The sequence below is a fragment of the Panthera onca genome, chromosome F1 (genome assembly GCF_046562875.1).
Source record: "Panthera onca isolate mPanOnc1 chromosome F1, mPanOnc1 haplotype 2, whole genome shotgun sequence".
In the NCBI taxonomy this organism is placed as follows: Eukaryota; Metazoa; Chordata; class Mammalia; order Carnivora; family Felidae; genus Panthera; species Panthera onca.
This window is the reverse complement of record NC_138355.1, coordinates 12135620-12163229: the sequence shown is the minus strand read 5'-3', so window position 1 is coordinate 12163229 and position 27610 is coordinate 12135620. Positions and strand designations below refer to the sequence as shown.

Below are 27610 nucleotides of genomic sequence, written 5' to 3'. Positions count from 1 at the left end.
TCCTGTTGACCACAAAGCACTCTGTTCTGAGAAACAGCTGGAAAAAGAAAAGTTTAATGCCGAAGTTTTCACCTGACCTGGGAAAAATCTATCTGATGTGTGTTAATGATTCCTATCGTATTGATTCCACACCGTATCTCCGCTATCTGCATGAAATTGAAAGTGTCAGTGTTTTAGATACCTTAGCTTCCCAATGGACAGGTATGTGTAATATACCTAGCAGACGGGGTGATGAGCATTTCATGAGAGTAGACTTGAAGTCTGCAGTGTGGTGCAGTCCGTACTTATGGAGTGGGTAATGCAAGTGAGTTCTGGGAGAACTATAAGAACTGTGAAGTTCATTAAGGTACGGGCCTGCCCTCAACACCAGCATGAGATTGTCAGACGCAAGAAATGCTTCCCCCCAACACTCTTGGTCCATGGCTTCTCCAGCCTCCCATCAGACAGCTCCTCTGGATCCTTTTCCTGCCTGATTTCACCTGCTCCCTTACAGCCATTCATGCTCCCACTTCATTATTATCATAAAATATCTGCTTAAAAACAAAGGAGCGAAAAGTGGTCTCTTGCCTCTACATCTCTCTATCACCACCTGTCTCCATATTTGTGTTCCTTTTATAACAAATGTTATTTGGGTTGTGCCGTCTTTTACAGTTTCATGGCCAGTCCCTTAGGGAGGTTGTCTATTTTATCATTCTTTCAAAAGAACTAGGTATTTTGGTTTATTGAGTATCTCTTTTCCTGCCCTTTTAGTGGGGGTGGTGGTGTTGGTTCGTTTGCTTTCTACTTCACCCATTTCTACTCCTTAATTATCCCTTCTTCCTACAATCTATGTGTTTTTCTGGATTTATCAGTTGAATGAATAATTCATTTATTTTAAATTTTCCTTGTTTTTAAACCATATATTTACAGTTACAGCTTTGTGTTTAAGTTCTACTTTAACTACATCCCATTAGTTTTCAAATAAAATAGTTTTTATTGCTGGTGAGTTATAAGATGTTTATTATTTCCTCTTCAAGCAATGAGTTTTTGTGTGTGTACTCATTATATTTGTTTCAAATATATGGGTTTCATTTGTTTTGCTTGCAGTAATTTTCTATTGATTTCCAGTTAATTTCAATGCAGTCAGAATCTAGTCTGTATAATGGTCTTTAAAACTCCAAAGAAGTCCAAAGGACTTCCTTTTTTTATGTAGTGTATATCTGTTTTTAGTAAATACTCATATATTCTTATACAGAATCAAACATGTGTGTGTGTGAATCTATAATTTGCCACTTCTCAAATTCACATTGTTTCACATTTTATATCCTGAAACCAGGAATACATCTCACAGTTGGCTGCGTTTTATGATTGGTGTGGGCCTGTCAGCTTCTTCCAGAGGGCATTTGAATTTGTTTTCACCAGTCAACTGAGGGCACTGTCAACCCCAAACCACTTTAAATTAAATTCTCCGCTTTTGTTTGAGGTTGTTTATTTGTTTTATGAGACGTGGTAGTGTGAATTCACATAGAAACCTTGCATAATTTCTGTCTGGCTTATAATTCCAATTTTCAAAGGAATTTTGTTTTTTGTTTTGTTTTGTTTTGTTTTGTTTTGTTTTGTTTCATCTGTTTACCTAGTGCTTGAGTTGAGACAGTAAGTTTCCTTACTGTCTCTTTCTGCATTGGGGGTTCTTTCTCATTCTCTTCTCCATGAGCAATTTGTATCTTGATTTATGATGCGTAGGGACAGTGGAGACGGACTCTTCTTTTAAGACTCCTCATATTGGTCTATTTTTCTTCATTAGTGCTACATAAAATAATGTTACTTTTTTTCAAATTTTTGGTATGTTAAACTAGTGAAATATAGCACATTTTTTAAATAAAAGTTGATTATATTTATTAAATCTACATCAATACTAACTTTTAGAAGGCTGCTCTATAATCTCCCATTATAATTGTGGATTTTCCAGTTTTATCTTTTAATTCTATAATGTTTTTAAACTATATATTTTGAAACTATGTGATTTTTAGCCTCTTGGTGGAATGTTTGGATTTTTTTTTTTAAGTTTATTCTGAGAGACAGAGAGAGAGCGCTTGAGCGTGTATATGTGAGCTCATATGAGCAGAGGAGGGCAGAGAGAGAGGGAGAGGGAGAGAGAGAACCCCAGGCAAGTTCCCCATTATCAGTGTAGAGCCCAACACAGGGCTCAAAGCCACAAACCGCAAGACCATGACTTGAGCCAAAATCTAGAGACATATGCTTAACTGACTAAGCCACCCAGGTGCCCCCTTTCTCTCTCTCTCTCTCTCTCCTTTTTAAAACAATTTTTCTGAGGTAGTTTGGTTTAGACATGTCTTTTGTAAACATTTATCTAAAATTTTATTTTAATAGCCATTCTGAAAGACTTTCTTCAATGGGTAATTTAAATTCTTTTATATGTTACGATTATTGATATATTTTGATTTCTTACTACCAATTTAGTAGTTTTCGGGCTTTTTGCCTTTTTTTCTTTTCTCCTATCTCCCACTAGATGGAAAAGTTTTCTTTATTCTACCTTTTGATCCTTTGCTAGATTAGAATTTATAGATTTTATTTCTAGTATTTTGGTGGTTACCTTTAAAATATGTTTTCTACAAGGACTGAAGTCTTTTATTTCTGTGCCCAACAATTCAAGGAATAGTTTGCTCTTATTTTCTTATTGTCTTAAATTTTAGTGACCAATTTTTAAGCACAAAAATCAGTGATCATTTAAGAATTACTATTTTATTAAACAAATAATTATATCTACTGAATCTTTCTTCTTACAACTGTTTCCCCTCTTCTGGGTTAACTTTTCTTCTTCCTGAAGAATGTAGTTCTTTCAGTGAAGGTATCATTAGGACTTCTTTGTCCCAGGAGGTATACAGAAGTATGTTTTTAAATTTCCAAGTGTAAGGGATTTTTGAAGTTGTCTTTTTTTTTTCCTGCCATAATTACATAAAGATTACATAAAAGAAGACTGCCTCCATGAGAGTAAATCTTTGAATTTTTTGAGACTAGCTTTATGGCCCAGAAGATCAATATGTACAAAAATACCAGCTGAATTTGAACATGGTATTTTAGGATTAAACACAGTACTCCATATTTGCTTATCATTTTAAACTGAGTCAAAAATTGTTTAAACGTTCAATTATTTTACTAAATTTTGTTTCTGTTTCAGTTACTGACAATGGGTAGTAAAGACTTTCATGGTAGATATATCCATTTCTTCTTATAGTTCTGATATGTTTGCTGGGTGTATTATTTTGCATGTGTTTTTGCTTTCTACATACAAATTTGAAGTAGCTTTTTATTATTCTGATAAATTAAATCTTGTTTTCAATGCTATGGTTTTTTTCTGGTAATGTTTTTTGCCTAAATTTCTATTTTGTCTGACCTTAATATAAGTATACATCAGCTCTGTTGGTTACCATTTATTTGTGATGATACTTCCACAGTTTACTTCCAACCTTTCTATATCCTTATGGACAAAGAATCCAATTTACGTATTATTTCTACTGCCCTAGTGTAGTCATCTATATTATTTTATGACTAAAATAAATGTAGTCATGTATCTTTTGCTTTTGCAGTGTCTTCTAGGATAGGGAAGTGGTAGGGAAGAGTGGGATACTTCTTCAAACTTTGAAGAGTTTTAAGGATCTGTAGAGGTAACCATCAGATGTCTCCATCCCTTGTTTTAGGATGCAGGTTTTCCCAGCCAGGGCTCTGACTTTAGCTTAGCAGACCTGGTTTCTCTGAGTACTGAAATGTCTCTGGAGCTCTGCAACTCTAATTCTTAGGTCTTCTTTCTGTTGCTTGGCTGTGTCTATCATTTCATTGCAGGAGAAAACGGCCTCTTTCTAAGCTACCCAGGAGGCTGTCTAGCAGTCTTTAACTGCTTATTAATGCCCTCTTTTTTTCCTTATCCCTCTGTAGGGTGTCCATCCAACTTTTTTTTTTTTTTAATTCAAGTTAGTTGACATACAGTGTAGTCTTGGCTTCAGGAGTAGCACCCAGTGATTCATCTCTTACATATGACACCTAGTACTCATCCCAAAAAGTGCCCTCCTTACTGCCCATCACCTATTTAACCCATCCTTCCACCCACCTCCCCTACAGCAACCCTGTGTTTGTTCTCTGTATTTGAGTCTCTTATCATTTGCCTCCCTCCCTGTTTTTATCTAACTGAACAGTAGTCAGCCACCTTCTGTGTGCTGTTGTTCTCACCATATAATCATCATATAATCAATAGCTTGAATCATCACACCTGTGAAGACACTCCCACACCAGGGCATTTTCTTAGGCTAACTGTGGCGATAATCTTTGCAACTCATGGCCTTCACTGCATCAGGATCTGTCTGTGCCCCACGTACCACTCAGGACAGTGGCATGGTGAGTGAACCTATCCCAGAACCTCATCTCACTGCTTGTTTTCTCAGGCAATTTGTAGCCCTACTTATGTTATTTCAGGTTCTCTAATAACCTAAATCAGGTACTAAGACTAGATTTATTGGGAAAACTAGGAAGGGAGCCAGAAGAAGCTGGGACAGCTGTTAGACCTGGATGTAGGTCCAACCCTCACGGAGGAGAGGGAAGGAAGAAAACATGGATCAGAAAAGTCCGAGGCTGCAGTGCAGTTACAAGAAAGTTTTGGCAAAGCCAATAGAGTTCTTCAGCCAGTTGCCCTTTAGAGGAGTCTTGTATCCTAGGATTGCACCTGCATCAATATCTCTGTCCTGCCTACTCACTAGCTGGGGGCAACTGTTGGACCTCTCTGCAAGTAAAGTGATTGCCTTGAGAGCATGCATCTGAGGGCCCTTGGTCATTTTCATTCTCTGTAGTTGGATATCAGGGAGATTTGAAAAATGTATACTTATGGCAGCCATAGAAACAATACATTTTATTTCTCTTATTTTTAATGATTTCCTTTAAATTAAAAAATATTAATTTGTTTAGTATTGTTACTTCTTTTCAAAATAGCATAACAACCTTCAAATTATTTCTTACCACCATTTCACAAGTTGTTGATCAATTATTTTAGGTCTTGTGTGTGTGTGTGTGCGTGTGTGTGTATACGATGTGACATCTGTGCTAAGGCTCTTTGTTTTTTGGATTTTTTGGTCGTATATATGTTCAATTGTTCCTGCACCATTTGTTAAAAAGACTAGATTTTCTCCACTGAGTTGACTTTGTTTCTTTGTAAAAAATCTGTCAACTATATTTATGTGAGTCTACTTCTGGGTGCCTTGTTCTATTTCATTGATATATGTGCCCACTCTTTGGCTGATACCAGGCTGTCTTGGTTACGGTAGCTTTATAGTAAGTTCCTGAAATTGGAGAGTATGGGGGTCTTCAACTTTTTTTCCTTCAAAATATAATATATATATATTATACATATATAATATATACATATTTAATTCAAAGTTTAATTGTTTAGTGCTGTTGGCATTGGAAATAATAGGAAAGCGATTGAGTTTTGCATATATTGACCTATATCCTTCAACTGTGCTATACTTGTTTATTTCATGAAGTTATTTTGTAGATTCTTTGGCATTTTCTACATAGATATATTCATCTGGAAATAAAGAAAGCTTTATATCTTCCTCCACTATCTGTATACCTTTTATTTCCTTTTCTTGTCTTATTGCATTAGCTAGGACTTCCAGTACAATGTTAAATAGGAGTGGTAAGACATCCTTGCTCTATTCCCAAACTTAAGAAGGGATTAGTCTTTGGCATCTGTGTGGCTCAGTCATTAAGCATCTGACTTTGGCTCATGTTGTGATCTCATGGTATCATTATTACTACATCAGGTGAGTTTGAGCCCCATTTTGGGTGAACATGAGGCCCACTTCAGGTGAGTCCCATTTCTCTCTCTCTCTTTCTTTCTCTCCCTCTCTCTCTCTCTCTCTCCCCCCCCCCCCCCCCCGCTCACTTGTGCCCTCTCTCTCTGTCAGAAAAAAAAAAGGCATTAGTCTTTTCACATTAAGTATGATGTTAGCTGTAGAGTGTGTTTGTAGATGTTCCGTATCAATTTGAGGAAGTTCTTTATTCCTAGTTTTCTGAGAATTTTATTACAAATGATGTTAGATATTTTTCAAATGCTTTCTCTACATCATTTTATATCATATGATTTTTTTAAACTTGTTGATGTGATAGATTACATGATTTGATTTGAATCTTGAACACACTTTGCATAATTGGAATAAATTTTACTTGGTCACGGTGTATACTTCTTCTTATTCATGTTGAACTCTATTTGATAATATTGTATTGAGGAGTTTTGCATCTGTTCAAGAGATATTGGCCTATATTTTTGTTTCTTGTGATGGCTGCTTCTTGTTTTTGGTATTAGATTAATGCTGGCTTCATAGAATGAGTTAGCAATTGGTTCTTCTGCTTCTGCTTTCTGGAAGATACTGCAGAAAATTGCTATCATTTTTTTTCTTTAAATGTTTGATAGAATTTACCAGGGAAGCCACCTGGACCTGGTGGTTCCTTTTTTAAAAGGTTATTAAATATTGATTTAATTTCTTTAGTAGATATATATGCCTTCAGATTATCTATTTCTCCTTATGAGAGTTTTGGTAGTTTGTGTCTTTCAAAGAACTGATCCATTTTATTTAAGGTATCAAATTTGTGGGCATAGAATTGCTCATAATATTCCTTTAAATGTACGTAGGATTGGTAGTGATAACTCTTTTTTCATAGTTTTTATTTACTAATTTGTGTCTTTTCCTTTGCCTGGGTAGAAGTTAATCAATTTCATTGATCTTTTTTAATAAAGAAAGAAAATTTAAAACAACAACTTTTGGATTTATTTTCTTTATTGTTTTCTTGATTTCAAGTTCATTGATTTCTGTTCTAATTTTTATTATTTTTTTTCTTTTGCTTGCTTTGGGCTTAAATTACACTTTCTCCTGTAGTTTTCTAAGGTGGAATCTTATGTCATTGATCTTCGAACTTTCTTTTTTTCTTTTTTTTTTTTAAACCAATAGTCAAATGCTTTAAAAAAATTTTTTTAATGTTTATTTTTGAGAGACAGAGATAGAGCACGAGTGGAGGAGGGACAGAGAGAGAGAGAGAGAGAGAGAGAGAGAGAGAGAGAGGAAGACATAGAATCTGAAGCAGGCTCCAGGCTCTGAGCTGTCAGCACAGAGATCGACACAGGGCTCCAACCCAGAAACCATAAGATCATGACCTGACCCGAAGTTGGACTCTTAACCAACTGAGCCACCCAGGCACCCCAAACTTTCTTCTTTTCTAATATGAACATGTAGTGCTATAAATTTTCATTTTACTTTCTATTTTAACTGCATCCCATAAATTTTGGTATGTTGTATTATCAGTTCAAAACATTTTCCATTTTCCCTTGAAACATTCTCTTTAATCTATGAATTATTTAAAAGTAATCTGAAGATTTCCCTGGTATCATTCAGTTACTGACTTCTAATTTAATTTCCTTGTGGTCAGAGCACATACTTGGTATGATTTCAATTTCTGTTTCTCCTTTTTTTAACCATCAGTAATTATGAGACAACATAGGAGTTTTATATAAATTAAAACTGATGTCAGTATATCAATATCCTGATGACAGGAGGCTAATGCCAGAGTGCGGTAACCACCTTTACTTGTCCCTCTTTACTCATCTATGCAGTTTATCTCCCTTCATTCAAAAGAAACTTTGCAGTAGCTCCTGCCAAGAGAATTCGTCTCACTTTTATGGTACCAATGTTAACTTCTTAGCTTTGACAAATGTATTGTGATCGTATAAGAAGTTAATATTAGAAGAGGCTGGGGAAAGGCTATATGGGGACTCTGTATATTATCTTTTCAACTTTCTATAAATCTAAAGTTAATCTAAAGTAAGGTGATGAATGAAATAGGTGATCCAAAGCTCCCATAATTGAGTTTCATGAAGGGAAAATGGAAATATTATATTTTATTCCATTTGCATAGGTCACTGTAAGGAGTAAAAGAAAAGCTCTGTTAACAGCTTCTTAGTTTCAAATTAAAGTAAGCAAGATAGTAGTGGATATTTAAGGACATGATGATAAAAATGGCTAAAAGTCATAGGTTTTTATTGGGGACCACTGAGAGAAGAAAGATGGAAGGGTAGTCTATGAAACCTGATTTCAAAATGAGTGAGGGCACAGAATTAAATTATAAAGCAACTATGCATAAGTAATGGTGTCTCTCAAGGAGTCTGCGTGGCTAAGAGGAATATTTTTGAATGGAAAAATCTGTATGTACTTTCAGAATCAGGAGAAAAAGCTGATCATAATAAGAGATATTAAATGCTGGAAATAGGAAACAATGGAGTGGATACCTTCCTAGAGGTAATAGTTGTAGGTAGGATAAAAACCATGCAGGTAAAGAACTTTGTTTTTTTTAAAAATGTTTATGCATTTCTAAGAGAGAGAGGGAGAGACAGAGAGACAGAGAAAGAGATAGAGTGCAAGTGGGGAAGGGGTAGAGAGAGAGACACACACAGAATCTGAAGCAGGCTCCAGGCTCTGAGGTGTCAACACAGATCCTGATGCGGGGCTCTAACCCACGCACCATAAGATCAGGACCTGGGCCAAAGTCTGGAGCTTCACCAACTGAGCCACCCAGGCACCCCAAGAACTTAGTCTTGATTGAGAGGTGCTGAAGCCTACCCACCTCCAAGTTTTAGAAATGAAAATGCAATGATATATATAGAGAGAAATTGAGAGTGGTGAAAATTTATGTGAAGTAGTAAGGTGAGATTTTCATGAAAGTTAGAATTCAGGACATAGTAAGAATAAGGATAAATTTAGGAAGAAATCTAGAGTGTGTGTATAAGCTACAGGAGGTAAGAGAAAAAGAATTTCCCTCACATTGTTGATCATAGTTATTATCTGGTTCCTAGTTTTAAAGACTCCCTGGTTGCTTGATCTTTGGGATCAGAGTGACTTTGGGACTTAACATCGTCCTCTCAGTGCCAATCAGTGCCTAAAAATGTGTCACTTGGAGTTTTAATCTTTTCTTCCATGTTTTGTATGAGCTTATACTTGTTCTTGTGTTGAATTACCTTTTTTTCTAGAGCAGTTGGCTGTTTTGAGAACACAATTACCCTGAAGGTGGAAATACCACAGTTGTTCATTTTAAGAGAAAAGAAATACCAGTTTGTCCTCTTACCATTCCGAATTCCTCTGACTTTCTATTGCCTGGAGCTAAATCATTGGCCTGAGAGTATTCTTTGTGCTTTTTAGAAGGGATGGAAGACCCCTCAAAGGCCTTTTAATGATGAAGGAAGGGAATTTATTCTTCCTTATTGGGGTAATAAAATTTGTTACACTTCATGTAAGTTCCTATGGGGGTGGAGGAAGGAGGTGGAAGTGAAGAGGACAATTTGGATTCCAAAAACTGCAGTTACTTGTGGAAGGTTTTAACTGAAAATAGATCTTTCTCTTGAGATTTTAGTTTGTTCTGGAGAATAATGTTACAAAATCCAACATTGCACAATAAAAAGGCAAAAGCAAGAGAAGATTTATGATGATGATCCTTGGCAGTTCATTTAAACTGGTATGCTCTCTTGGCCTCGTATTTAATACTGAGATGCTTTATGTTCTTGATTCTGCCTATATGAACTAAATTAAGTCATAAATGTGCAATTCTTATTCTGTGTATAAAGTGTCGTTTAGCATGTGACCTTTTAGCTATACTCCAAAAGGACAATGCTATTGAGAGAAGAAAGAAGGGATGGTCACAGAGGAAACAGAGAGGAAGGCACCCCAGGACCACTCAGATGGGGCCAGACCTAAATTGCTGACTCACTGAAAAGGCTGCTCTGATCATAGAGTGTGCAAAAGAAACGACCTCATCAGACCCTTCACTTCCACCCACAAATACAAACATAGAGATATCTCAAAATAGCCTGAACTGCCACGTTGGCAATTGAGCCAGGGAGGGAGGACTTTGGTCCCAAAGCTTCTTGGCATTAACATTAGAGAGAGAGGAAATTAATAAATGACCTGTTCCTTTCTGCACAGAGCTTAGAGATGCAACAGAACATAAGAACAACAAGTCAGACCTGAGTTGTGGTATTAACTTGACTGATAACTACAGCTATATTTGGTGGTAGGAAGAAGAGGAAGTTGAATTAAATGGGTTTGCTGCTTTCAGCAGACCTGTCTTCTTAGCTGTGGACTATGATATGTCTGTTAGCTAGGTGCCAGGAAGATGTGTGCCTGTGTGCATGCATCTGTGTGTGTGTGTGTGTGTGTGTGTGTGTGTGTGTGTGTGTATACATATACATGAAATATATGTCATGACATATGAAACGGTCACATGAAATAGACTCAAGAATAAAGGGCAAAATCCCTTATTGTTCATCTCTTATATGGTGCCAGGGTAAAAGGATATGTTTTTCTTTCCACATAAATGAAGTGAGAGGAATTCTCTTGGCAGGAGTTACTGCAAACTTTCCCTAAGCCAAATGAGATAAATTGCGTAGATGAGTAGGGAAGAATGGGTAACGTGGCCACCCCACTGAGCACTGGCCTGTTGTCCCGTAGGAGACTGACATAATGATATTAATCTTAATTTATAAATTGGTCCTGTGCTGTCTCATAATTATGTGAGAGTATAGGAAAGAAAGGAATTGTTCACCTTGACTTTTCTGTATGAGGAACAAGTGCCAGGTCTTTTTATACTTTGTGAACATACCAGGAAGGCTAAAGAAGCTTGACCAGTGATAGTAGAACCATTACTTATAGATCTTACTGTGCACCTGGTAACTCCATAGGCATGTTGCCTACTTGATCTCATTCATCCTCATAAGGATCTGATTAGGTAAGAAGCACTGCCATTCTCATATTACAAACGAGGTGGCAGAGCTTAGAGAAGTTAATTAAGTCAACAAAGGTCCAAGTTGGGTGGAGCCAGAACTAAATCTTGGTCCTTCCAATTCAAAGCCTTTGTTTTTTAATGTCAGGCTATAAAAGGCCTAACAGATTTTTGTCTACTACCAAGTTTCTAAAACTCGGAGGGGTTTTTTTTGTTTGTTTGTTTTTTGGTTTTTGTTTTGTTTTGTTTTTTTTACCTAGAACTGTCTAGCCCAGTTGTTAGCAGAGAATCATTCTTTAAGCAAATATTGACCAAACAATTGCTGTGTGCTAGACACTGTTCAGATGCTAGGGATAAAGCAATGAACATAAAAGATAAAAATGTCCCTCATAGAGGATAAATTCTAGAGGAGGAAGACCACTGATGGCAGGGAGTGCCATAGAAAAAGATAAAGCAGATATATTAGGGGAGTCCAGTGTTCCTATTTTTCTTTGGTGAAATGTACAGTCTCATTTGAGGAGGTAAGGTTTGAGCAAAGATCTTAAAGAGATGAGAGGCAGCCATGTGGATATTGATTAAGGAGCATTACAAGCAGATGAGAAAGTGCAGAATTTGAATGCCACAGCCTATGAGGCCAGGTGGATGGGAGCAAGCAGCCAGTGGACACAAATGATGCAGTAGTATTATGTTAATTGGAGTGGAAAGCCTCTCTGACATCAGTCAGTAAGAATACTGATGACTCTGAAAATCAACCTATCTTTAGATTACTCATTCTGGATTGCTCTTGTGGATGCGTCTTTTTTTCTGCAACTGGGATCATTTCTGAAACACCCAGCCACATACCAAAAAGTCCTCTCTTCTGTCGTTTTAGACATGCTTTCAGGTTGTTGAAGAATAAATATTTGAACATTTCCTAAACATTATCAGAGAAGAGTTTATCCTTCTTGAAGCATGTATTTGATAGAGCGGCTGTTCAGAGTGATTGAATTCTGAGAGCATCAGTAAATGTCCAGAAGCCTATAAACCTGAGGCATAACATAGCGAATTGCTTTGTTCAGTACCTTGACTTGTTTATTTGTTAACCCAACGGAAATATTCCTCAAGGAAGGAATTGAATAGAGATTGCATTTTGCTTTAATATCTTTGCTCTGCCGTTTGTGGTATCTGGCACAAAGTTACTACCTGTTCACTGATGAATTAAATGAAAGCAATAGTGCCCTTTTCTAGAACTTCAACAGAGTAAGTGCCACTAAAATTGTTGGGCTTAAATTCAAGGTTTTATATAGTGCTTGAGTTGCAGTAAATTCTGTTCAGAGATGGGAAATAACTGATAGCAATAACAGACTATATTATCTTTAAATATTTCATTTGTGCAAAACATGCGTCTCCATATAGATCATAACTTGTGGCAAGAAAATGCTATTTTAGGATAATTACTAGCACCTCTTTTGGTTGTAATAAAAACCAAGTTTTGAGACATTCTTTATGTGCACAGTTCCCAAATGGACAACTGCCTTAAAAACAGATGAGAAGTTTGAAAGAATATAATTCTTATTTGGTGGTGTGGCCCATTTTCAAATAAGGAAATCAAAGCTGTTTTATCTGTGGAACATCACTCATAGTCAAAAACAATATCCACTCGAGGTCTTTCAAGCAGTGTTCTAGTCTTTTAAAAATATTTCTAGAATGCCATTTTAGGTGATTATAGCCATTAATTCTTTCTATTAGCCCTGCGTGTGCATTTGTAATTTTTAAAAATCCTCATTATTGAAAAGTTAAAACGTGCAAAAGTAATGAATGTACACTGACCCACCATGTAGTTATCACCCAACTACAGCAATTACCAATTTGGTTTCATCTAGACCCCTGTACCAACTTGCCCCTCCCAGAGTATTTCTGAAGCAAATCCTCAACAGATGTAATGTTATCTGTGAATACTTGAGTAGGTATCTCTAAAAGATCCACTTTAAAAAACACAATTACTTTTACCCCTAAAAATAATAACAAGAAGAATTCCTAATGTCACAAAATACTCCGTCTCTTTTCAAAAGTCTAGTGAGTTCATATGTATTATAAATGTTTGTAATTTGTTACAGTTTGTTTGAAACAGGGTATAAAGAAATTTAAACCATTATAATTAGACAATACCTTTTAAGTATTTATAATAGTGTGCCCTCCAACACTTTTTCCCCTTGAAATTTATTTATTGAGGAAACTAGATCATCTTTTCTTATCTTAGTTCTAGCTATAACAGCAAAATACCATATAGTGGATGGCTTAAACAATAAACATTTATTTCTCACAGTTCTGGAAGCTGTAATGTCCAGGATCAAGGTGACAGCAGACTTGGTGTCTGGTGAGGGCCCTCTTCCTGGCTTGTAGACAGCTGTCACCTTGTTGTGTCCTCACATGGCAGAGACTGGGGGTGGGATTAGCTCTGCTCTGGCTTCTTCTTCTTATAAGAGCACTAATCTCATCATAGGGGCTATACTCTCAATACCTCATCTAAACCTAATTATCTCCAAAAGGTTCCATCTCCAAATACCATTACATTGAGAATTTGGTCTTTAGCATATGAAAATTTTGGACACATTCAGTCCATAGAAGTTCTATAGTGTTTCTCCAAATTAACTGATTTTATCCTACTAATGCAGGTAATCAAGATCCTCTGCCCCATATTTCTTGCAGATTAGTAAATAGCTCTAGACACTTGGTCACTTTTAGGTCTGAATATTTTGGCAGAATTATTTTGCAAGTTGTGGTGTGTTCTACCAAATGGAAGTACTTGATTGTCTTTTTTTGTGATATACCAGCCTTTGATAATCAATGTCTCGGTGCATTAATTTATAAGGAACTGTAAAATTGTGGCATGTTGTCATTTTTCTCAGTTATAAAAGAAAATGTTTCCCTCATTTGGCATAGAGCCATTCAGTGGTATGGTTCATTGAGGAAATGTGTTATATTTCCTTAGTTTTCCAGTTTTCAAAATAATAACTGGTTCTCTAGCATCTTCTAACAGTAAGCAAATATATTTTGAAAGTATTAAGCATTATGATGAGTTCATTGAATCAAATGCATTTTTAGGTATTTCAGTCCTTTGCAGTTATTATTCTTTCTAATATACAAAATGTTCCATCTTTAAGTTCACTTCTGAGTTATCTGTATATGAGCTTTCTTACTGTCTTCTTTGATAGGACATTCCAGGTTCATTTTGTACATTTTCCCCAGTGCTGGACTGAGCTATTTCTTCAAGCAGAACTGGGTCCATTATTTAGAATGGTCTTTGGAGATCACAGATCTGGGTGCTAGTATAGTTGGTATTGAATTAGTACTGTGACTATACCTGTTAGTAGACAGAGCTGGAATTAAAGTACATTGTTAGTTCATACCAACACTTGCAGTTCAAATTCAGGGCAGTGTTCTTAACTGTAAGATTTAACATCGTGTGTCTTTTTCCATGTTGAGAAACCTGATCTGCCAATCCTTATATCAGTGTCTCTTCTGTATCTTGACTTCCTGAATCTCATTTTCTAGTAGATTCTTCGATAATTGTCATTAGAACAATATTTCTTCCATTTGTTCAAACTGAAAATAGTTCTCCTGCACCCTTTGTAAACAAAAGTTAGTTTGGTTGGGTATAAAATATTTGGTTGACTCTTTTTGTCTTTAGTATCTTAAATATTATTCCACTGTCTTCTGACATAGGATATTGTCTAAATATATGGTGATAGTTAAGTTTTTTTTCCTTTGTTAGGGACTTTTTTTTTTTTTTTTTTTTGCATGATGACCAAAGGATTATTTTTCTTTTTTCTTATTTTTTAAATATAATACTTTTACTAGAATATGTCTCAGAGTTGACTATTGGCATGCCCTTTTAACATGTAGCACCAAATACTTTTATTTATTTCTAAAAAGTGTTCTTGAGTCATATTTTTAAATATGTATTCCATGCCATTGCTTTGGTTATCTTTTGTAGAGGCTTTTATAATACACTTATGGGGCTGTCTTGTCTTTTATATTTGTAACTTTCTCTTTTTTTTCTTCATTTCTCTTTGTTCTTAAATTTTTATTTCTTTTTAAAAACATATTTTTATGTTTTATTTTATATTTGAGAGAGAGAGACAGAGAATGAGCAGGGGAGGTGCAAAGAGAGAGAGAGAGAGACAGAATCCTAAGCAGGCTCCAGGCTCCGAGCTGTTAGCACAGAGCCCAACGTGGAACTCGAACTCATGAGCAGTGAGATCATGACCTGAGCTGAAGTCAGATGCCAAACTGACTGAGCCACCCAAGCACCCCAATATTTCTTTCATTTTATCTTTATTTCTATTAACAAATGATGTATTGATCTTATTAACTCTTGTTACTTCTGGTCCAGTCTTCATGTGTGAAATATTTAAAACTTCATGGTTCTTTACTAAATCCTACCATCTCATTTCTGAGTCTTTCTACTTTGAATTATGTTTATTATAGCTTCTATCATTTTATTAATTTCATTTAGCATATCTTGAAATATTAGCCAATAATTTTCATCTGTTTATAAGCCTGTCTCTGGCATGTTCCCACTGGTCTGCAGAGCCATTATTTTATCCCTGGTTTGTTTTTTTCTTTTAATAGCTATTAAATAGGAGCACCTGAGTGGTGCAGTCAGTTAAGCATCTACTCTTGATCTCGGCTTGGTTTGTGAGTTTGAGCCCTACATCAGGTTCTGCACTAATGGTGTGGAGCCTGCTTGGGATTCTGTCTCTCCTTCTCTCTGCCCCTCCCCAGTTCTCATTTTCTCTCTCTCTCTCTCTTCCTTTCTCTCTCTCTCTCTCTCAAAATAAATAAATAAACTTAAAATAAAAAAAACTACTAAACATAGGACTTAATCACAGTCTCCTTTCAGTTCATTCTTTCCCACTCTCCTTCTTTCTCTCTTTTTTGTTTTTCTAACTTGCTTTTTTGTTAATTGAGGCAAAATTTATACAATAAAACAAGTTCAATGAGTAATTACCATTCAAACATGATTTAAAACAGCTCTGTTGCCTCAGTCTGTTTACCTCACACCTCTGTGAAGAGACAATCATTATTTTTACTTCTATCAACATAGATTAATTTTGTATATACATAGATTTCATTTAAATGGAATCATATAGGGGCGCCTGGGTGGCTCAGTTGGTTAGGCATCCGACTTCAGCTCAGGTCATGATCTCACAGTGCGTGAGTTCGAGCCCCGCGTCAGGCTCTGGGCTGATGCCCCAGAGCCTGGAGCCTGCTTCCAATTCTGTGTGTCCCTCTCTCTCTGCCCCTCCCCCGTTCATGCTCTGTCTCTCTCTGTCCCAAAAATAAATAAACGTTAAAAAAAAATTTAAAAAAAAATAAAAAAAATAAATGGAATCATATAGCATATATAATTTTGAGTATGATGTCAGCTAGACGCTTTTCACAGATGTCATTTATTTAATTGTGTAAGCCTTCTTATCTTGCAGAGAATTTTTCCTCTTTTGAAATAATGAATTAGTTGAGTTTTTTCAGATTCTTTTTCTTCATTTATTGAAATAATCATTTGGCTTTTCTTCTTTACTCTGCTAATGTGACAGGTTACAGTGATTGCTTAATATGTTTTTGGTTTTTGGTATTAACATCAGAGTAATGGTGGCTTCATAAAATGAGTTGACAAGTGTGCCCTCATTCTCTGTTTTCTGAAAGAGTTAGTGTTAAATTGGCATTATTTCTTCATTAAATGTTTGTTAATGCACCTGTGAAACAATTTGGACTGCAAGTATTTGGAAAGGGGTATTTTCTATTACGAGTTTATAAAAAATTATTTATTAAAACTTCATTAAAAATTGAAAGTAATTTCAATTTTTAATAGATTTTGGCATAAAATTATTGATAATATCTCATATTATGCTTTTAGGGCCTGTATGGTCTATGATGATAACACCACTTGCATCTATGGGACTGGTGATTTGTGTTTTCTCTGTTTTTCTTTATCAACTTTGGTAGGGGGTTATCAATTTTGTTAAACTTTTCAGTAATTCAGCTCATGGTCTTGTTAATTTTCTGTAATGTTTCTTTTCTATTTCTTTGTTTTGTGTTCTTATTATTTTCATTCTTCTGTCTAGTCAAGTTTAATTTGATTCTCTTTAACTTCTTGAGGTAGATACCTACATTATTCATTTTATACCTTTATTTTTCTAATTATAAGTACTTTTTCTAATTATAGATATTTTAAACTTCCAAATTTCTAAGCACTGCTTTATCTGCTCCCAAATATATATTTGATATCTATGTTTTCAATTTTAGTCAGTTTGAAATATTTTCTAATTTCTTTTGTGAATGTGTGTGTGTGTGTGTGATTACTTTTTTGACCCATGGGTTATTTATAGCAGTTTAGTTAATTTCCAGAATGAAGATTTCCTAGATATACCATTTTAAATTTTTCATAATTTAAAGCCACTATGGTCAGAGAACATATTCTGGATAATTTCAGTCCTTTGAAATTTATTGAGACTTCTTTTATGATTCAGTATCTGATCTGTGTTGGTGAAGGTTTTCATATGCTCTCATATATTCTAATTGTTGATTACAGTGTTCTGTAAAAGTGAATTAGGTCAATTTGTGGATAATATTCACAGCTTATATATCCTTTAGTGATTTTTTTTTGTAGTTCTGTCCATTACTGAGAAAAGATGTTAAAATAAACAATTATGATGAAGGTTTTACCTCTTTTCCCTTTTTGTTTTGTGGGTTTTCCTTCATGTATTTTGAAATTCTTATTAGATGCATACATATTTTTGGATTGTTACGTCTTTCTGAAAGTGGGATGTTTTTATCATTATGAAATCATGCTGTAATAATATTGTCTTGAAGTCTGTTTCTCTGATAATAAAACCACATCAACATGGCTATGCTTAGTGTTTGAGTGGCATACTTTTTTCTGCCCCGATATTTTTCTCCTCATTTTTATATGAAATTATTTTTACTGAACTTTTAGGATGAAGAGATGAATGAGGATAGCTTTAGTAGTTTCACTGTTCTAGAGATTTCTCTTTTGTTGCTTGTGCACAATGGCAAAAAAGAATGAAACAAAAATATTGCCTGCAAAATTTCCTCTCTAATGTATCTGCATTTTCTATTTTCTTTGTCCCTGTGTTTATCCTGCACAATTTGCATCTACTCCCAGCATTTTCTATCAATGCAGAGCTTTGCCATAAGAGGGAGTTTCTCTTGGTTAGTACTAAGACTTCATGTATTGCAGACTGTTCCCATCCTTTTCAGTACTTACTCTAGATCTTTTCTCCTCTTCCATGAGTTAAAATGTGTAAAACCCCTTCCAATTTCAGCTGCAATCCTCAGACTGGCCCTTAACACTTTTTAAGAGTGCCTGTTTGTGATTCAGGGGTTCTTCTGTTTTTAAGGGTCCCTCTATTATTTTCCTCTGCCTCCTCCTATACAGATGATGTTATGAATTGGGTTTTGTGTTGTCAGTGGTTTGTCCCACCTGTTTGCATTTAATTTTTTTTAATGTTTATTTATTTTTGAGAGAGAGAGAGAGAGACAGAGCTGGGGAGGGGCAGAGAAAGAGAGAGACACAGAATCTGAAGCAGGCTCCAGACTCTGAGCTGTCAGTACAGAGCCCTACGCTGGGCTCAAACCCACGAACCACAAGATCATGACCTGAGCTGAAGTTGGAGGTGTGATCAACTGAACCACCCAGATGCCCCCCACCTGTTTGCATTTTGAAGTTTGTGGTGATATTGGACACAGTGTTTTTGCAGATATTTTCCTATTAGCTTTGATTTTTAATATCTCAGTTGCTTTCTCTGTTTTTATGTGAGGATTCAGAGAAATTTCAAAACAATTCTGCTGGAGCTATGTTTTCAGAACTCTGTGGCTACCTCAATTGTATTGCAGAGCAGTATATTTGTACCATGTTTGTAGTAAAAGAAGTGTAGTACTGATCTTTTCCAGAAAGGGCTATTTAAGAATCCTGATTACAGGGCTCTTGATTTTTGGTGACCTCTGAAGTTGTCTTTTACTATGATTGCTATATTCTCTTAGTGTGATAACTACAGTTCTGTTCACTACTGGCTCCTAGCGTGTCACAGTTATTTCGAGAGAGCCTCACAGAGCAGCCAGTAGTGATGAAGCTCCCAGATAAAATGCCCACATTCTTTTGTGTTCCTGTATTGCCGTATGGTGGATGGGACCCTCCTGGATTCAGATTTAGGGGAAAAAAAGGATAATTCAGAAAGAATACAATCTATCCCTTCCACCCATCAACCAAATGGGTATCTTTCATGTTATTTAAGTTTGGATTAGCTGAATGCCACCTAATATCGACAGGATTATATAACCAAAAATACCTCTGGTATACTCTGATCACTTGTAGAAATTTTTGCCTATCATTTGTTTGGTTGGTTTTGAAAAGTGCTTATGCTTTATTCTAGGATGTGGGGTTGTTGAATAGAGTTGGGACAGCATTTGTGGTCCTGAGGTAATTCTTTACTCTCTGTGTCATACTTAGGTGACACTTGTCTTTCACTGTGGCCACTTCCAAAGAAATGACTAAGTACATAGGTTGTCATCATTGGGAATCATTCTGTTCAGCAATTTCACACTGACTTTAATTCAATAGTAAGATACTAATATGCCCCACAAATTTATTAAGTTTTGTGTATAGAATGTTTTTAGTGAAAAATGCTTGCTCCTTATAAAGTTAATACATATATTTCTATTTTAGTTTATAACTTGCAAGTACTTTTCATTTAATCTTTATAATATATAGAAAAGCAGACATACCCTCCACTTTACAGATGAAGAAACTAAAACCTCAAAACTGAAATTCAAAAATTGTTATCTTCTTAAAGCTATGTAGGCAATTTAGGACAAAGCCAAGGGAAAATTATTCAATGATTAGAATAATTATTACTAGTATCGCAAACCTCTCTGCATGCCAATAATTCAAAAATAGCAGGGAACATGATCACATAAGATTTTATTAATAAATCAACCTGAATTCAATTAATACAGTTTAGAGAAAATATTTGGTAAATATATATTTATATTTCTTAATATTTAATATAGAATATATGTAATCTAAAATAATATGCAATACAAAGTAAGTTTTTTCTGTGTTAAAACATTTAACAAACACTTTGAAAATTAATGTTCTTTCGAATTAAATTGCTTATGACATTCACTATTTTATAGGTGAAAAAGCTGAGTCAGATGACGTGAAATGGTTTGCTCGTATAGATAGTCGAGATTCAATATCCTATGTCTTCCTATTCTTAATCCTATATTCTTTCCTTCATACCATGCTGCCTCATGATAGAACTTTCAAAATGTTGTAAGTGGCTGAACAGATGAACCAACTATTAAAACTTAGATATGTCTGCCCAAGTAGACTGGCTTGGTCTGTAATAAATTTTACAAAGCCTAAATACTGAGAAATGATGGAAAAGAATAAGTGGATAGTCAAGGATTTGAGACCTGATTTCTGCCATATAGGTCATAAATAGTCTTTAGGCATATAAGGAGAATTACCAGTTTTCCCAGGAGGGAAGTATGTATATATGTTATCAGTTTTAATAAAATATGACCCAGATATGTCTTAGACTGCTCTTGCTCCCTGCTGTCACTCTCCTGGCAGTCTTCATGCCATCAGTACCTCCTGTGGAGGTATCCTGATGTCATTACCATAGCTCACAGCAGCCAGATTCTCAGATACAATATCCCCTTCACAGCCTGACTCTTTCTCAGAATTGACTTTCTTTCCTGCGTCATTTTTCCTACTAGGCTAACTAGGAAGAAATATAGGATTCCCAGGAGTTACACATTTGAGCAAAAAATTGCTCTCATCTCTAAATGTAAATGTAAATCTAAATCTGAATCTAAATCTGTATCTAAATTCTGTCATCCCAGAATCGAAATGCTGGTGTCCCTGGGAATCTTGCTGCTCAGAGACCACTTTAAGGCGAGTTTAAAAACAATACAGACTAGCCCTCTGGTAACTCTTAAGGTGGCTGGGAATTCTTGATTTTGTGTGTGATGCTCAGTCCCCTTTATCTTCTGAGCAGATTCACCTTGCGCATCTCATTTTATTAATGCTCATCTCAATGAGATATTTTTCGTATTTTTTTTCAGGATAGGGATTTGAAGTCAGCTATATGACAAACTGAATACATACCCAGATGTGTGTTAATGTATGTATGGGTGTACACATATTCTTAAACAATACAATATGGTAAAATCAAGTTGCCTTAGAAATTTTTACTTCATAGTAAATCAGACTTGGTCTTTGTGTATCAGCATTAATGCTTGCCCACTACCAAAGTGGGGGAAGAAAGGGAAGAGGGGCAAAGGTTATTGGAACGTCACTTCTTTTTGCAGCAACTCTGGCCATACTCTGACCAGCTGCCCACGTCTCTTCTCTATGACATTATCAGTTTTGTTGGCCTAGGTCCTTTTCAGGGCATTTTTTATGGGAACAGAAGACTTTGGGGAGTTCTAAATCTACCATTTATTAGTTGTATGTTCTCTGTCAATCAGGCCTTTTGAAACTCTTCTGAGCTTCATGTAGTTGTAGTTTTAAGCACCACCTTCTGAAGAGTGGCACTGTCAGTCTACTGTCACAGTACTGGCTGCCATATTGGTATCCACTCAGTGAGATTGCCATGATCTGATGGGACACCTGTCACCATTTTCTGGAACTCACTTTCTTCTTTCCCTGACAGTGTAGGAAGCCAAAATGTATGTAGTGATATTAAATACATATAGAATACATATTAGTTTGGGGACAAATGGCTGATATTTCATTTTTTTAGTGTTGGAAAAAATTATAGACCCACTACTTTCAGTAGGTCCCAGCTCGAGTACAGGGTTTATTTCTGAAATATGTCAGGCACTTGGTGATTAACTTTGAAAATGGAATTGGACCAGGCATAGTTATCAGTATATGCAGGATTCTTATCAGCTGCTACCATCTGTATCCAAAACTCTAACATGAAACCGTAGGAGACCACTGTTGATGCTTCGGAATTTTGAGTTCTCATGGTAATAATAACTGCACATGAATGAAATCAACATTTGGATGGAGAGAGAATATCCCATATTGGAAAGTAATCATAGCTTTTATGCTTGTGTGTGTGTGTGCTCTGACAGCTTTTTGGAGACTACAGCCTATTTCTTCATGAAACCAAAAATTGGAGAGAAGGAAGTGTCCCCAAATGTTTTCTTCAGTATCTGGCATGAATTCAGCTCTGACTTTAAAGACTTTTGGAAGAAAGAGAACAAACTCATTCTACAAGAAAGGTAGGTTTTTTTTCATTTGCACAATGGCATTTTAAAACTGGTATTTTATTAGGTGTGACACCACTGGGGTTGCCAAGTTTTATAGCCTGAATGAAAAATTAGATGGCCTTCAACCTGGAATATCAAGTCTAACAGGGTGCTGAGATTTGGCAAAATTTGCAGTTTGAGTAAGAAGGGTTGGCATAGAGGCTATGATGCTACAGAGAATAGCTGAGGAGATGGTTTGCCAGGACCACTGTCTGGTAAAACAACTTCTCTGATGAGGAAACCACACAAAAGCAGATCATGTAAGTGGAGTGGAACAACCTTGCTGAGATGATAAACCTACTCACCTCAAAAGGCCAATAGCAAAGACTACAAAGGTAAGATGACTCATTTTTCTTTTGTTTTTGCTCAATTCATGATATATTGTTGAAATTTCACCATTTGTATTAAAATTTCTGCCCAGTGTCACCAAGAAACAGATGATCAATATTTTTAAAATATCTTTCAAGATTCTTGTAGAATTATACTACATTTCCTAAAGTAAATTTTTTCAGGAATGAAGGGAAATTTCTTAAGTACATAAAATAAAGTCTCTGTCACTAATTATGATATTCCATAGAGGCATATTGAATATTAATTCAGGAGGAAAGCTAGCCCTCCCAGGACAGCAGCCCTAAATAGCTGGGTCTAGTGGGAGAATGGAAAGAAACATAATCAGCCCTGTAAACCAAATCCTAATACTGAACCAATTAGTATATTTTCCAATATCCTTGCACTAACAATGACTTTGCTTTAGATCTTCAGGAAACTTATATCCTAAGGGACTTTGTTCATCATACCACAAAATTCCACAATTTCTGCTTCTTGTCCTCTTTACATACAAAACCATGATTATCTACCTAGTTTTCATATATAAGTAGATTCTGATATATCCTTAAGTCAGTTGAAATTAATTGCTGGCATTTACTGAGCACATAGACTATGCTATGAATGCCAACTCATATGCATCACTTAGATTCCATAGCTTTATCATAGAAGAAAGTATACCTCAATGAATAGTAGATGGAAAAAGAGAGTGGTTTGAACAGAAGTAAAACACTTTAAACATCCACTCTAAAGTCTACTTCAAAGTCCATCATTATGGGTTAACATAAAAGATGCAATTTAGTCAAAAGTCCATACAGGTGAGATAGATAGGAGAGGTAATTCCTAAACTACAAGCCCATTTAAACCATCATTCATTCCCTTCAGACTTAGTTATATATTATCTTTTCAGAAAAAAAATTACCAAGCAAACCCTGTCAGTTTGGAAAATTGTAAAAAGGAGTCTTCTTTTGACCTCGGCACATTACCTACAACTCCCCTCCAGGTCCCTCACTGGTTCGCCACAGGCCTCTTTTCATCACTAATGTCAACTCGTTCCCCTGGAAAAGGGCCGACACCTCAGTCACATGAGTGTACAAATCAAACAGATGAGTATTTCACCGTGTATAGCCATTTGTTTGATGGCTGGGGCTGGACTCCTTAACGAGGGTGGAAATGATGAGAGGTAGGTGTCAATGAGACGGGATGGATGGAGCTATAGTTTTGGAGTAGGTGTTCTGATAGCATATCAAAGAAATAAGTAAATCTCAGAAGGCTGGCAGGGTCCTATGGTGCTACTTTTAGGGATCCTGAGACAAGAAGGTAGGTACCCACTCTCATTGTAGCTTGCCTTTACTCTGCATGCCTCTACAGGAGCTGGTGAGATGCCGTCTCAGAGGAACTGTTGAGACTGACTAATTCAGTTGCACAACTTCCCAGTGATACTCGGTCTCATCTAGCCTGTGCTCTGTGAGGTAGAGCTGTGTCTCTAGGGGTCACTGTTGCTACCAATCCACTGTTCTGTGATATTGTGTGCATTTAACATGACCCAAACTAGCTTTTCTTCGCTAGGTATCTCATAAACGAACCAGATGCTTCTTTTGTCCTTCATCCTGTGCTTGTCATGCCCTAGGACTCTACTGTGGCCTTTTTTTTTTTTTTTTTACTCTTCATTTATTTACAGAGAGACAGAGAAAAAGGGAGAGAATGTGCTCCAATGAGTAGGGGAGGGGCAGAGAGAGAGGGAGAGAGAGCAAGCTCCATACTATCAGCACAGAGCTGGACATAGGGCTCAATCTCATGAACTGTGAGATCCTTCACCTGAGCTGAAACCAAGAGTCAGACGCTCAGCTGACTGAGCCACCCAGGTGCCCCTGTACCATGGCTTTTTTACCCAACCCTTGATGATTTTGCTTTCTGATGCAACATTTGGTGACTTCGCTCACCACTTGATGACAGTGTTGTGAATTGGCAGATTATAACTGCTCTTCACTGCAGACTTCTCATTTTTTCAAAATAATTTGCTTTTAATAGAAGGTTAAGGAATATGTGGCAAGTGAGTGAGTGCTTCTTTGCCCTTTAACTTCCGAAATATATTATCCTACCCAGCAAATGCTGTTGTTTTGATAAGGAAGACCATTGGTCTGACTCATTTGTAGAAAATGTGTCTCTTTCATTAGTATAGGACCAGTGACACAATTTCCAGGAAACAGTACAGAATGAAAATGTGGGGGGCCCCTTGTTATAAAAATTATTTAAAAATTTCAAGACAGCAAAGCATTGAACCAAGCACAGAGCACTTCCAAAAGTGCACAAACAACACCCATGAAGCCAGCCTTGTCCTGGTGTAAGCCTTGTATCATATTTTCTGTAGATAAATAGAAGGATATTTTAGGAATGCTTCATACCCTCAGACATTGATAGGAAACGGGATGTGGTCAGTTAAGGGTGTTACACTGCTGGTTCAGTCTGTGTCATTCAGAGTAGAACTTCACAGAGCACGACAGAGGCTTAAAATGGAATGTTGTTCTCTAACCTGATTGTTCCCTCCTTGGTACCCTGTATTTATTACCTGCATATTTTATTCAGTCAATTTCATACATTGATAATGCCTAATGCTGTGTCTGTTTTTATTTTATACCGTAACTGTTGTGGTATTTGCATTTTAGTCTTTATTCACCAAAGAGATGTTTTGTGTCTCCATTTTTGCTGTAGCTCTCACTGTCACTAAGCCACAATGCCTTTTCCCTCTTATGGTCTCCATAAATATTTGCCGATTTGACTTGTTACATCATTGTATTTGACACAGACACAGGAATAGGAATTTGCTTATGAGTAATGAACATGCTTTCTTCCATAGCGTAAGTTTATCATTATAAGTAGAAAAAAATTTCAAAAAACCTTAAACAAAAGGAAAGACTTTGTTTAGACAGTCAAACCACAGAAGGGCAGGGATGGAACTTGTGTGTAGATTTCTGAATACAGAAATTTTAACTGCAGTCTGTGGGGGTTAGCCAGGTATGTCTGTGCTTGTCACTCACTGTCTTCTTAAATATCCTCTTTCCTCTTCTTCCTCCTCCTCCTTCCTTATCCTCTGTTTGTCTCTTACTCTCATGCTCTCCCCTTCTCATTCCCCTGCCACCACTCTCTGTGGTTTAGTCTAGTTTCCAAGCAAGGCTGTTTATTTAAGGGTGGTCCCATGACCATAGGTCATAGGCATGACTCACATTCTCACAACCCAGTAGGTGAGAGCACTCTCCAGCATCTAGAATAATTCCAAGGAAGAACTCCAGATGAGCTGTGCCCAGCTCTGGATCAGGCGTGGGGTACCATAGTTAGTAAAATAGTTCACAGACCCAGTTGTACAGGCAGAGAGGAGGGGTACCATGATTGACAGTTTCCTTCACAGCAGTCACTGGAGTTAGAGAAGAACAGTTTCCAAAAAATTAAATATACTACCCCAAATTTATTAAGCCTTTAAAAATAATCTGTATAATTAGCAGAATGTCTTAGCATGGTAGAAAAAATCTGAACAATGGTTTCATAATGTGATTGAATGTTTGCTTTCTGATCCAGTTTTCCTTCATCTAATTTGGAATTCATAGATTGAATAATATCTTTAAGGTTGTTAGGCCTGTAAAAATATTTCTTATCCCATCGTTTCTATTTGGTTCTGAGTATAGAGTGGTAGTAACTTTGTATTTTCTGGCTCTTTCCTGATGACTCATATGAGTAAGTAAATATATTTCTAGAAATGGTGAATTTCTACACATCTGTGAAAGGTCTCAAAAAGGTCTGCTCTCTTTCTAATTGATGTGGTTTGGAACACATGAGGATTTTTGAGTTAGCTCTTTCACTTAACAGCCTACTCATAGAAAGTCATAGTTTCCAAAACTGCAAAATGGAATTAACAATACCTTATTGTTTTGCAGTGTTATTGTGTAGACTAAATGAGATAATATATTTAGAGTATATAGCACAGTGTCTATATGCCAAATGCTCAATGGATGTTTCTCCATCATTTAATATAAATGATATCCTGATCATGACTATCTATAAGGTACTTGTAACATATTGATAAGGCATGTTAAGCATCTCAAGAACATATTCATAAATGCAAGGCATTTTTGTGACTCAGTTTTTGGTTAGGTAAAACATCTTGATTCTGAGTCGAAGGGTGAACTTTTGTTTGAGAATGTTCACACAGTCTATCCCTCCTATTTTCATCATGATACACAAAGGAATTCCTGTTTTGATGCTTTTAGACAACTGACCTATTAGTTTTGTCATGATTTAGAAAAAGTGTTTTTTTATATATATACTTGGAAGTAGGCATATACAATTGTCAGTAAGAAATCTAGACTTGTTATCACGGAGCAGCACAAAATATGTGAAAAATAATTGAAAAAATTGAGCTTGGATATCTCCAGAAGATGGGGGAATAAACCAATATTTATTTTGCCAAACATCTCCCTAAAGGCCTCACAGAGCATATTGCTAATATGTCAGGAAATGGACAGTCCTTCTCTTATTTTCAGGAAGACGGTAGCATCAGTGTTACCTTGCCACCAATGAGGCCCTGAGGAGCTTGGACAACAAGAGCTATATTAATTAGAGGAAAGACGTACAGATTGATTGGGAATACATGTGCTTTTTGACCCTGATGGGACTGTGGTCCTGGGAGAAGACAATGGGGCCCAAAGCAACTTCACTTCTCACTTTGCTCTGTTGTAAGCGGAATTCAGTGTTCAGGCAGGCTTCAGCTGTATAACTATGTGAAGCTATTTGTGATTATCCTGTCCTTCCATATGGAGTTTTTCCTATGCACAGGAGACGTTCATGTCCATGTGGTGAAGGTCCTGTCTTCGTTGACCTAAAGCCTAGCATGGGTGTGGTGGTATATGTGGTGGAGAAACTGGGGGCAGGGGTGAAGGGTTAATTCTGTCCAGAGGACTTTTAACAGGCAGTTTGGAGGTAGGAATGGATGTTCACAGGGAGTCCATGGAAGTAAGGCCATTCGAGGCAACTGGGCCTCAAACACCATAGTGTGCAGTGTGGCCTATCATAATTTTATTTTTAGTTGGCTTAAGACATTTTAATTTAATAAATCAGTTGTGGCGTTAGTAAGGGTGGTGTTTAAAACGTTGTCTAA

At 36.3% G+C, this 27610-nt stretch overlaps 1 protein-coding gene and 1 long non-coding RNA gene across 2 annotated transcripts in view; one reads left to right on the top strand and one right to left on the bottom strand.

The window, feature by feature from the left end:
- Window positions 1-27610, top strand: part of FMN2 (formin 2) — a 386263-nt gene that overhangs the window by 332309 nt on the left and 26344 nt on the right. The window contains exon 16 of the mRNA XM_078441390.2: window positions 21961-22110. Coding sequence (XP_078297516.1) covers window positions 21961-22110 — 150 coding nt within the window. The remainder of the gene's footprint in view (window positions 1-21960; window positions 22111-27610) is intronic.
- The window catches only part of LOC144614954 (uncharacterized), a 66719-nt gene that overhangs the window by 15453 nt on the left and 23656 nt on the right, over window positions 1-27610 (bottom strand). The window lies entirely within an intron of this gene.